Genomic DNA, 12,524 nt, shown 5'->3' on the forward strand with positions numbered 1-12,524 from the left:
ACTGAAATGGCTTGAAGAATGATACAGTACTCTAATGAAAAAAAGAATCTAACAGAATCTATTCCCTTGAGTTTGTAATAACAATGTGAAGCACTACATACAAAAATGAAAGTGTACCAATGTTTCAATGAAAAAGGCTTCAGCAAAGAAATCATACCCTTACAGCAAATGAAGGCCATGTTTCATCTTTATAATCTTTACGGACGTAGCATTCTGCTTAAATACAGCACAGTGAAAGATCAGAATCACAGGCTATTTAAAAAGGTAATAAATACATCAAACAACTTGCTAAATCATAAAGTTTTCAAGTAAATGTGCATACCTAAATATATTGTGTCACCTGCAAAGCTACCCGAAGGATTTTTCACTATGTATGTTACTTATGTAAATAGCAGATCAGCTTCTTCAGTTGCTAGAATTGACACCTCCCATCTCTACAGTAAGCTTTAAATAGGCATAAGCCAGACCTGCTGCCCAAATGCCCGGCCCCCGTCTTCTTTCTGTCCCATTCTCACTCTTTCCTTCACATCAGCAAAAATTACACGTCACTACCGTGAACCACACCACAGAACTGGTCTGGCTCTCAGATCAGCTCCTTCCAGCGCACGTGTTGGCTTACGATGGCTTAATCTAGAAAGGAAAGTCTTCACTCAAACTCTGAAAGATTGAAAAATTCCTACTGGCAAGATAAAGAAACCATACCGTTTTGGTAATATTAAGACCCTTCTAAGGTTCTGAATATGGCTGTTTTGGTAATATTTGTCTGCATGCTACATTAATAAAATAAAGAATGGAACCGTTCTAGCTGTAAACATGATGCAACTGAAGACTGCATAAGAAATTTTTATTCTACAAAAAAATAAAATAATTATTAGAAATTGATGGTATAACACATATGTACAGTAGCCAATTTATTAATGCTTGAAAGATATTAACAAAGATGAAAAATCGTTAAATAATACATTGTTTTATACCACTACCAACCAAATTCTTTAACATCTCTCACCTGGTAATTTACCTAAACCATCACACTATGAGCAATTTAGAATACTGCCAGTCCCAGTTTAGAAAAAGAAAAAACAGATTAACTTTCAGTTTTAAAGAGGCATTTAATAAAATGTTTGAGAAAGTAAAGCTACTGCCAATATGTGTTTGATTCTGAGTAGTTATGTGGTCTGTGACTGAAACCTTTTCAAGCTGCATATATTAAAATTAAATAAAGAAAATCCCTTAAGTTCACAAATTATCCTTATAGCTTATGTGTTTGGACTTTCACACAACCGTATCCGCCTGCCCGGAATACTACCAGTAGGCGGTGCAGCAGCATCAGTCAAGTTCTTTGAGCTGGAGTCTGGCCATGAAGGTACTTTTACCTTAAAATATTGTTCATCTCAACTTCCGAGACACATTCTGGCAATAACACATCAGCAAGGTCTATTACAAAGCAACAAGTTATTTAATGCATAACTCACTACATCCTAATGATTACTACCTGCACAGTAGATAAAGAATCATTCGTTCGAGTCCACTCTTTCAAAGGGCTACCTTCATTAAGCTGACAGTTCGTTTGCTATCCAAAATAGAAGTCCCGGTAATTGAAAAACTGAACCATGACACGGCATGAAAAAATACCCCACCTCCCAGAGGGAGGGGGCAACACCCACATGCGTAACTCGCTCCTACGTTCAAAGGCATCCTTATGCTTTACACTCACGTGACTGTCTCATACTTTCACCCCTTTGGGAGGAGCAGAAGGGGAATTAAAACTTGCATGTTAAAGATCGAAATTCTCATCTGAGCTAGAAATGTTTCTGCTACCAAAGGGACATTCATGTAACAGAATCTACCCTTGGATCCTATTATGCAAGAGAAAATCAACTTTCTCAAAACTGAGTGAAGGATGCTTTCAGACACAGAATTTTAACAGAAGTTATGTTGAAAGAAGTCGGTGAAATGCACTTGAGTGGAACAAATTGAAAATCTGACACTACCCTATAGCCAAATCTTTCACCACCAATTTAAAGGATACACAAGCAGCAGAGCAGGTGAAACAGGAGAGAATAGCGCTACTCATTTACCTCGGCAGCCAATTCATCTCAACAATTTAACAAGAGGTTCTACTTCAATATTAAGCCATCAAAACATAAAGCCCCCCTTATTTCTGTTAAAAACACGTAGGGTTTTTAGACCAACAACAGCTTTTTACTTTTCGTGCAACATTTCTGGACTTTGAGTTACTATAAACAAATAACCACAAAGTACTTGAACACTACCACTATCTATCCAGAACACCAAATATATTACAAAATAAGACAATGCAAGTATTCACTTAAGTTTTGGCTTCATGCATATCTGCATTTTAAAAAGTAAGCTAAAATCCTACTGTATATTCTTACAGTATATCATGTTCCACCTTCTGGAAGTAGTAAGAACATCGTAACAATGACCATGAGAAGGTAAATACAAGCTGGACAGTATTGCAGTGAAATACCTTTTGTTATCTTACTACCTAAAGAAGGTGAAAGGCAAATTTTTACAACCTAGTTTCACTTCAGTTTTATTGAACTGTCTACAATATTCTGTGAGTGCGTGCACGTACACAGGCACGCACAGAAAAAAGAGGTATCTACAAACAGTTTACACAAATATTTACATACACGTTATTTACATAAACTAATATGACTGCATGATTTGTGATTTAAAAAACATACGCTTCTTGCACATATAACTGTTGCATTGGTCTTACAAAAGTAATATAAACCTTTTGCAACAACTAGCTAAGCACATATCATAGCTGATTCCAAGTTTTTAGAGCTTGCAGGTTTTTAAAAAAATACAATACCTAGAACACTGTTATCAAACAAATATGCTTTATTGGCATCTAAAAACAAAATGCACCCAACATTAAAATGTACTTTTTCATTTTTTTTTAAACCCACTGCAGTACGAGGAACAAATCACAAACACTTACTTTAGAGAAAACAGAGACTATAGTGCAGATTTTACAAAATCACTTTTAATCTCTGTGTTATGCTCCTTAAATAACATGGGCCATTTCTTTTTCTGCCGAATTGTAGGAACATAAAATATCACAGCTTTGTCTATACTTTAAAATTCTGCAGCAGCCTAAAAACACGGACAAGATACACCAGCACCTGTTTTCAAGTATAACAATTTCGATAGCCAACCTAAGGGTAGTATCTAAAAAATTCCATTTTCTTCCATAGGAAGTCTTTGTTTGACAAGCTGTTATTTTATCTTTGTGAAATTAAAAGCAAGTGGGGGCAAGTTTATGCTTTACCAGAGAAATTAAAAAAAAAAAGTTTACCTACCATGTTCAAATTAAGAACAGTGTTCTATACAAGTCAGTTGTACAGTTATTTAAGTGAAAGATGAACATGAACATCAGATTAACTTAATTCTGGCAGACAAAAGTGAACTGCTACGGTCCAGTCAGCCATTTATCTATTACAGAGAGATGACAACTTTACAAAAGGTATCTTTTACCTACTGAGTGATGATTATGTCCCCTCAGTTTCTGTGCTTTCTACCACTGGTTCACTTTCTATATCAGCTTCTGTGTCACTCTTCTCTTTGTTTATCTCGACGGAAGATGTCAGTTTTTCATAAAGTTCTGGATCGTCCTGCACCTGTGCAGTTGGTGGCTGACTTTCTGTCTCTGTATTTTCACCGTTTACCTGGGGCATATTATCGGCTTTGCGTTGGGAAGTGGCCCCATCAAAATATTCAAAAACCCGTGGATGTGGAGGGGGGATCCAGTTGTTTGACATTCTGTCTCTTCCAAACCTGTTCCCATTAATTTCTCTGCAAAAATTAAAATCTCTGTCATCCCTATCCCTCTGTCTTTCCCAGGGTCTTCTGCGGTCATCAAAATCTCTGTGAGCATCTTGTTCAAATCCTCTATTCCAATTGGGACCACTTCTATTATCAAACCTATAGTTTACATGCCGAAACCTCTCTCTGTCTTCATGGAAGCCTTTAGGGCCACCATAAATAGGGAAGGCATGGTGCTCTCTTTCATCATAATCTCCTCTCTGTCCCCAGTGCTTGTCTGAATTGAAACCAAAATGCTCTCTTCGACCAAGGTTATCTAGACCTGGTCTTCCAAAATTCTCTCTCATGTCTACATGTGGTCTTGCAAAGTGTTCTCTTCCATCTACTGGAGGCCTTCCTATAGCCTCTCTTGGATCAACTGGTGGTCGCCCAACAGAATCTCTGACATCCACTGGAGATGGTCTGTTAAGATTATCTCGGTTTTCCACTGGAGGAAAGCGATAATCTCTGTCTCCTTCCTGCTGAATATTATCGCCTCCAAGTGGTAGTCTTTTCTCTGGATTAGAAATGCTATCAATATTTTGTCTTCCTGGTGTTCCAAAAGGTCTTTCTGGTTGATTAAAAATATCTCCTGGAGGAAAAGGACCTCGAGGTGGTGGGTGAAGAGATGGATCAAGGATTGCTGGCGGAGGAATACTACGCTGCGGTGGCATTCCTGGCTGCATTAATGGAAACCTTGGTCCAGGCGAATGGGGCATTAGGCCTGGACGGATATCTATGAGAGGCATTCCCGGCATCCTTTGACTACTAATATTTAAATGAGGCATGTTTTGAACCCCAGCTGGATGCTGCATTGCCAGAAGTCCAGAACTATTTGAAATATTTGGTGGTGGCACTCCCATAAGTCCAGAACTACTTGAAACATTGGGTGGTGGCATTATGAGAAGCCCAGAGTTGCTTGAGACACTCGGTGGCTGTATTCCTGCCAGAACTCCTGAGCTGCTTGAGACATTGGGTGGCTGCATTCCTGTCAGAAGGCCAGGGCTGCTTGAGACACTGGGTGGATGCACTCCAGCTAGAAGCCCTGAGCTACTTGAGACATTTGGTGGTTGCACTCCAGCCATAAGTCCAGGGCTACTGGAGACGCTGGTTGGCTGAACTCCGCCAGCAAGAGAAGAGCTACTGGAGACAGTAGGTAGCTGCACTCCTCCTGCAAGACCAGAACTGCTTGAAACAGTTGGTGGTTGCACTCCTCCTACAAGTCCAGAGCTGCTTGAAACACTGGGTGGCTGTACTCCCCCTGCAAGTCCAGAGCTACTTGAGACACTGGGTGGTGGCCCTTCTCCAGTAAGCCCGGAACTGCTTGAGACGCTGGGTGGCTGCACTCCTCCAACAAGCCCAGAGCTACTCGAGACATCACTCTGCACTAAAATGCAGCAATAAGAAGAACAATTAACAGAAAATGCCAGTGTAACACTTGGCATTCAAAACAAAATGCAACTTAATCCATATTCAGTTAATGCACTCAGTGATGATACTGCTGACAAGGTCTGTCTCAGTTTCTATAATGAACATACATAATCTCAATCACACTGATGATAAACAGATATTATGCCACAGAAATGAACATCTCTACACAGTAAAGAATGTATAGCAGCTTAAAACTAACAAACTCCACAGCCACCACCCAATTTATGCAAGGCAAGTATTAAAACCTCTGATGTCATTCTATAAATGTTATACTATCCTACCCTCTCCTGCTCCTTTCCATTGCCACTTGTGTAGTAAGAATGTACTTTTAAGAAGTTTTCTAAAGGGCTCCCAGTCTCAGCTTTACTTCTCGAGTCTACGAAGAAAACATCCCTGAATGTAAGCTGCTAAAAATCAATGATCAGATGATGACAAAGATGGTTCCTACCACTCCTCCAACTTAAACTGAAAATGATACCCAGCCTAGAACTTCCTACTCTGTAGTTATTAGCGCAATGGACAACGACCCGCAAAAAACACCTCAGAAGTATGATGTTTCCTGAATGCGATCATATCAGACAATAAAAACATTTCTTACCAGATCTATTGTTTTCACTGGAAGAAATCTGAAGGTCTGTAAGATGTGATCCCTTTTCATCTGGTTCTGGTTTGTTGATTGGCATAGGATTAAAAACGCTTCCAGCAGATAACGTTGGAGTAGCGAGATTGCTAGTAACTGTGCCAACCGGTAGAACAAGGCTAGTAAAAGGAACATCCTTCATCGTCTCTTGTGCGATTGGTAATGGAGGCTGTACTAAAGCTGTAGAGAAGTAACAGAAGTGTATCACAGTAATCATATATTCAAGCCTTCAAGATTAGCTTGGCAGAGGTCAGGCTGACAAATCAAAATAAGTGAAATTAATTACCCTAAGTGTTACACTTTTTGATAATAAATTCTTACCCTCAATCAGCACTTCAATATTTAATTTTTTGTGTAGAGACCATGAACTGCAGGCAGTGTAGGCAATCAGTACTCTTTAACAGGTATTTTTAAACGTTAAATGAATACAGTTAAAAGTCTAAAAAAAATAAGTTATAAATTATTCAATGACTAACACCAAATAGCTCAAGTAATAGATACATCTGTTACAGACAGGTTCAAATATTGCACTATACATACAAATGATACTTAATAAAAAATTGTGGCAAATTATTTAAACTCCACTGTAAGTATAACTTTTCAGTCAACTTGAAAAGCTCTGTAACCCTTTTTCTCAATACCTGTTTAAACCATCTACACAATAACTTCTGTGTTGCTGTTTTCCATTACACAGGATTAACTTGCTTTTGATTAAATAACAAGTAGCATATCAAACAATTAAGCTTTTCATAACACACAAACAACTATTAGAAGACTTACGTGTTGGAACAACTGGTGGGACAACAGGTGGTGGGACCACAGGTGGTGGGACCACAGGTGGAACTGGGGGAGGCATGTAACCTGTTTGGAAAAAAATGACAAATTATTACAAGGGAAGGAAATGAAGTTTTGCAGTAAAAGCCTGCCTACGTTATTCATCCTGAAGACTAGCAAACAACAAATGGAAGAGGCATCGGTGGTTACTGTTTTCAAAAACAACCCCACCTTCACTGCGGATGATCTACATGCGCACCTTGAAAAATAATTTCTGCCAGCAATATCCAAAGAAGAAAATTAGGAGTTTCAAAATTTTTGAAAGAAAGGAGATTAATCCTAAGGATTTTTAAATGTTTTTATCAAAGTTCAAAAAAAATATTCTGCTGTAATTCCTATTCTCGACAGAATACACTGGCAAAAATAAAGTTAGCCATAAGAAATTTCATACTAGATTAAAATTAAAGATTCAAAGGTCAACTGGCTGAAACAGTAACCAGTAGCTGATGGAAAACTATACAAAGCATGGTGTACATAGATGCACGTAAACTGAGAATACTCATTACACACTCAACTTCATTTTTACCAACTTACCTGGAGGTGGCTGTGAAGGGTTGAAACTGGCTCGCAAGAAGGGTGGAGGAGGAATTGCGCTGTAACCAGGAGGAGGGACAGACATTGTGACAGGAAATGCAGGTGGAACCAAGCTAACAGCAGGCACAGCTGGAGCTACTGGAATCTTTTTTCATGGAAAGAAAAAACAAGCAACTTCAATACTTAACAGTACTCAATGACATTAAAAGAGGGATGCACCAATTCGACTGCAATTTATGTTAAGCACTAAATGTACCAAAGGCTTTGTATATATTCCGAGCACCCTGAAGAATCAGACTGCATTCTGAAATGGTACCTACACTACAGGTATACAAGGGCATTGGAAGAATCCTATGCTATCTTTTCTTTAGTCTAAAAAGAACAGAAAAATACAAGGTTAAACACTATACTTATTCAAGAATAAAAATTTACCTATGGGAGAGAGGTGAATGCAGAAAGGGAGAGAGAGGAAAGAAAGAAAAATGCAGATAGTGTGGCAATTTGAGAGCACTTAGAAAGCAGTGATTCTATTCTTATTAGAAAAATTTATGTATTTTACAACAGTACTGGAAAGTTGAGTTTAGTATTTGTAACTGTAAGGCTAATAACTCTGATGAAATCCTGAAAATTACTTAATATTTCTCAAACTTCTGTTTGAGCTATGTGTTTTGATACAGTGCAGCATAATTGCAAGTCATTTGCAGCAGAATAAAAGCAATATATATATGTACATTTAAATATATACTGAACAGAGTGCACACTAGGAGATAGTTGAAATAAGACTGAAGACAATTTTTGTGAAAAGCAAAAAGCTCAAAACATAATGCAAGTAAAGGCAAATATGTTAACTCAGTAATTTTAGGTCAGCTCAAGTATTGGAAATGTCTGTACATGTTAGGAAATATAAAACAGTATTAATATGAATAGAAATAATTTTGTATTAAGCAACTGCTTCTAATTTTACAACTTCATATGATCATTATAAAAAGGATTTAAAGAGTTTGACAAAAAGCATTTGTGTTTATACTTGATAAACCTGTGTAGTGTAGTATACTCAAGAAAAATTACACTGTATTTTTCTAGCCTTCCATAATACCTTGTTACTGACTGGATGTTAATAAAAATTCTCTGGTTTAGCAGAAGGAAAAAAAAAAGTACAGCAGAGAATCAAAGACTCTTATGAATTACTGCATATAGAGTGCAACAGCCAAGTATTTGAATAATCAGATCTTTTAAAGAGGAAACTGTCCCTATAAAGTCCTGCCCAAAATTACTGAGAAAATAAACTTATATTCAAAGCTGATATGGGAATAAGCACATAGTTAGAGAAGAAACAAGCACAAGTGAAAAAAGATTATTGCATTGCTTTGCTTACAGAAAGATAGTTTGCTTTATAAGCAAAATACTTTCTGTAAGCTCATTTTAGTTTCTCCTTAAAAGTCTAACGTGCCAGTATTTTTTTTTTGTATTTTTTTTTACAGTTGCTGTGTCTTCAACATTTAAGTCTTCATGTGAGATTGTACACAAGTTTGGGATATGTTGTGCCTGAAACTAAAGATTTTGTTCAACTACAGCAACTGATTCTACTCTAAAATATTTCAGAGATAAACACATACGTATGCAGGACTTTAGTATTTTTGATTTAAGTACTTTAACTCAGCATGAGAGTTTATCTGTACTGAATAAAAAGTTTGCCCTCCGGTTCTGTGGGGTTTTTGCAAACTAAGACTAATACAAACCTGCAGCATCGTGACTGGTTGTGTGTAAGCTTCTGTCTGCGTTGTAATAACTGTACTCTTATCAACAGCAGCACTCTGCGTAGTTTGGACATTTTCTTTAGCAGCTTCTGAGCTTCTGGCTGTTTCCCATTCTTTAGAAAAAGGTATATTTTTAATATAAAAAGATAATTAATGTGATTTTTTCTTTAAGTACTAAAAAGTTCTCTTCCTTCTTCAACATTAAATTTTAATCTGGCATCTATAAAAACTCATTACAAATAACCCCAAAACTTATTATGAAAAGAAGCAAGCACAATTATTTATTATCATATATTTTAAAGAATGTAAAATATCTTTAATCACCTGCAATATTCTGTTTCATTATGCCTGTATACAAATTGATTTTTCAAAACTTGCCATGTTTTTGCACCAATCATTCTGTTAATAATTTGTAATATAGAGTATGCTCCAGTTTTCTAAAAACTGCTCTAAACACAGCTCTGTTATCAGCTGGCTACTGTACAATGACAGAGAATTCTCATGTTAAACAAAACTCACACCAACCCCCTTTTCTTCCTTCTGCCACTTCCTCAAAAAGTTTTATATTTCAAGCATAATATAGTGAACGTATTTCAGAAATGTTCCATGTTTTAATTTTTGTCATTTATACTCAATTTTTACTCAAACCAAGACTGCATTTTGATCTGAAAAATTCTTTATTTTCACTATTATAAAACAGTCTTAACCTACTGTTTACTTCAGTACAGTCCAGTCATTTGATGCTAGATCCACTTCAAGAAAACACAGTACTCATTAATCTTTTACACACCTAACAAACTTCTCAATTAACTGAGTTTCAGTGTAAGGTCTAACATTACTTGCTTTCCTCTCTCTTCAACTTTATGGAGGAAATACTTTAAGGTTGAGCTAAACTGTGCCTATCTGGACAAGTTCCAACTCCAACTTAAGTCTTCTACCTGAATATAAGACTTTTCACAATCACGAGCTGATCAGAGAGCTGGCTGTGTGACAGAACTCAGAGGGTTGTAATTAATGGAGCAGGGCAAAGTTGGAGGCCTGTAACCAGCGGTGTCCTCCAGGGGACAATACTCAGCCCAGTTCTGTTCAACATATTCATCAATGACCTGGATGAGGGGACAGTGTATCCTCAGCAAGTTCGCTGATGATACCAAACTGGGAGGGCTGGCCGACACTCCAGAGGGCTGCACCGCCATCCAGCGTGACCTGAACAGGCTGGAGAGCTGGGCAGAGAAGAACCTAATGAGGTTCAACAAGGGCAAATGTAGGGTCCTGCACCTGAGAAGGAAGAACCCCAGGCACCAATATAGGTTAGGGATGGATCTTCTGGAAAGATACGAGGCGAAAATTCTTTACTGTGAGGGTGACAGAGCACTGGAACAGGCTGCCCAGGGAGGTTGTGGAGTCCCCTTCTCTGGAGATTTTCAGGACCCGCCTTGATGCAGTCCTGAGTAATGTGCTATAGGAAATCCTGCTTTAGCAGGGGAGTTGGACTAGATGATCTCTAGAGGTCCCTTCCAATTCTGACAATTCTGTGATTCCGTGATAATGTCTACATTAATATCTTACATACTTGGAAATGAGTGCACAGCAAATTTGTAACCATTTTAAAAAATGTTAACCTTTATTAACTTGCTTAAATTATTTCCCCCTTTGCCACTAATTCCTCATTATCATGACAATCAACTAGTTACTCATCTACAAAGAGAATCTAGATTTCATGATTAGTGCCACTTTTGTTGTAAACAAGTAGCTAGTAAAATTTATGTACATTAAAAAAGAGTATATATTACCTAAACAATAAACTTTCTGAGGATTTGCAATTACCAAAATAAACACATTTTCTAACTATTAGAATCATCATTGATGTCCGTACCTGTATTTACTGTTTCCTGGTCAATCATGCCACCTTCAGCAAAACCCTCCAAATCATCCAATTTTACTTTCTCCCAAGGAATATATGAAACTCCCAGATCCACATCCCAGAATTGCTTGTATTCTGTTTTCACACCTTTATTCAAAGCCCAGGCAATCTGAAAATAAAACCCAACCAGATAATCTGGTTAAATCATATAACCTGTGAACAGAATATTTCAGATAATTTTGTTCATGTTTCTGTCACCGTAGATCAATCTTCAGTGTCTATTTACTGAAGTTTTAACAAGTTTTTAAATTTTAAATGAACCTATAGGAAGCTTACTTGGCTTCTGCAACAGGTATGTGGAAGATTAGTTACATCAAAAAGCTTAAATTGTTCTACATTAATTCTTACATATATGGGGAAATTAAAAACACAGTATTTCAAGGACTCATCCTAAAGCATCAAAGAAAGTAGAAAAAACCACAGCATTTAATCATATACTTAACCCTACAAGAATACTATCAAATTTAGTATTAAAAGATTCACATAGTCAGGAGCAGGACTTAGGTTGTTTATAGTATTGTACTCTTATCATTAGCACGTACATAAAATGTTCTCCAAGAATTTCCTAAGTATCAAGTTGTAATTTGATTTTACTCTCTTCCATATCACCTATCAAAAGCTGCATTTTACACAGAGAGGAAAGAAAGTGATTTACACCTTATTGCCTCCTCCTTCTTCTCCATATCACACATTTGAATGAACAGCTGCTAAATGACAAATCATCATATTAAAACTGTGCTTTATTTAAAATGGACAGCATCCTTACAGTAAAAATCAACTCACCTTAATAATTTTAGATCCAATTTTATAGGACCCAGAACTCAGTTTCTGAAGAGCACGATACGCATCTTGTCTATGAACCATACAGACATAAGCACAACCTCTTGGGGGAATCATCTATGGAAGAAAAGGAATGGTCTTACAAGGTAGGAAAATCAGTATTTCATATTATGTAAGTACACAAAGTGAATACTGATACTGAAAATGGAAAAGCTTACACTGTAAACAATTGTTACCTTAATCAGCAATATTAACAATTTTGAGGATCAGCAAAACTTAAAAGAGTGATAGTGGCAGGGTAGTTCAGTTATAACATTTTCAAGAAGCAGCACAAGCTGAAGAATGGGGGCTAAAAACAACATGAAAGATTTGAACAACGTGGAGCAGGCAAGAATTGGGCTACTCTATGGCAACTTCAGAAAAGCAGACGTTCCAACCTCTTCTTAAACTCCAAAATCACTATGAGCTCAGCAACAACCTTTCTCAGAGGCGCAAACCAGTGATTAAAAGTATCTTGCATTTTTAAAGGGTAGAGCCTTCATTCCTGAAGTGTGATTTCCACTACCTTTAATGTTTTATTTAGGAAAGAAAAGTATGATGTGGCACGTAATCTCTGAAAGTCTGCAAATCATGTATGACAACTGCTTATTTTAGTTTCAGTGAAAAATACAGGTGTGCTTTTACGTTGTTTAGGAGCACACAGTAACATAATGAACAAAATTATTTAAAGTGACGGATTTTAATGCAGTTCTTATAAAAATACGTTTAAGATACACAACAGTGTTATCCT

At 37.1% G+C, this 12,524-nt stretch overlaps 1 protein-coding gene across 1 annotated transcript in view; it reads right to left on the minus strand.

The window, feature by feature from the left end:
- Nucleotides 1-2,861: 2,861 nt before the first annotated feature.
- The window catches only part of SCAF8 (SR-related CTD associated factor 8), a 56,080-nt gene continuing 46,417 nt past the window's right edge, over nt 2,862-12,524 (minus strand). The window contains exons 14-20 of the mRNA XM_074144648.1: nt 11,738-11,851; nt 10,907-11,063; nt 9,013-9,143; nt 7,274-7,418; nt 6,686-6,766; nt 5,864-6,085; nt 2,862-4,999 (exon numbers count right to left, since the gene is read on the minus strand). Of these exons, the coding sequence (XP_074000749.1) occupies nt 3,522-4,999; nt 5,864-6,085; nt 6,686-6,766; nt 7,274-7,418; nt 9,013-9,143; nt 10,907-11,063; nt 11,738-11,851 (2,328 nt within the window). The 3' untranslated portion in view covers nt 2,862-3,521. The remainder of the gene's footprint in view (nt 5,000-5,863; nt 6,086-6,685; nt 6,767-7,273; nt 7,419-9,012; nt 9,144-10,906; nt 11,064-11,737; nt 11,852-12,524) is intronic.

The sequence above is a fragment of the Numenius arquata genome, chromosome 2 (genome assembly GCF_964106895.1).
Source record: "Numenius arquata chromosome 2, bNumArq3.hap1.1, whole genome shotgun sequence".
In the NCBI taxonomy this organism is placed as follows: Eukaryota; Metazoa; Chordata; class Aves; order Charadriiformes; family Scolopacidae; genus Numenius; species Numenius arquata.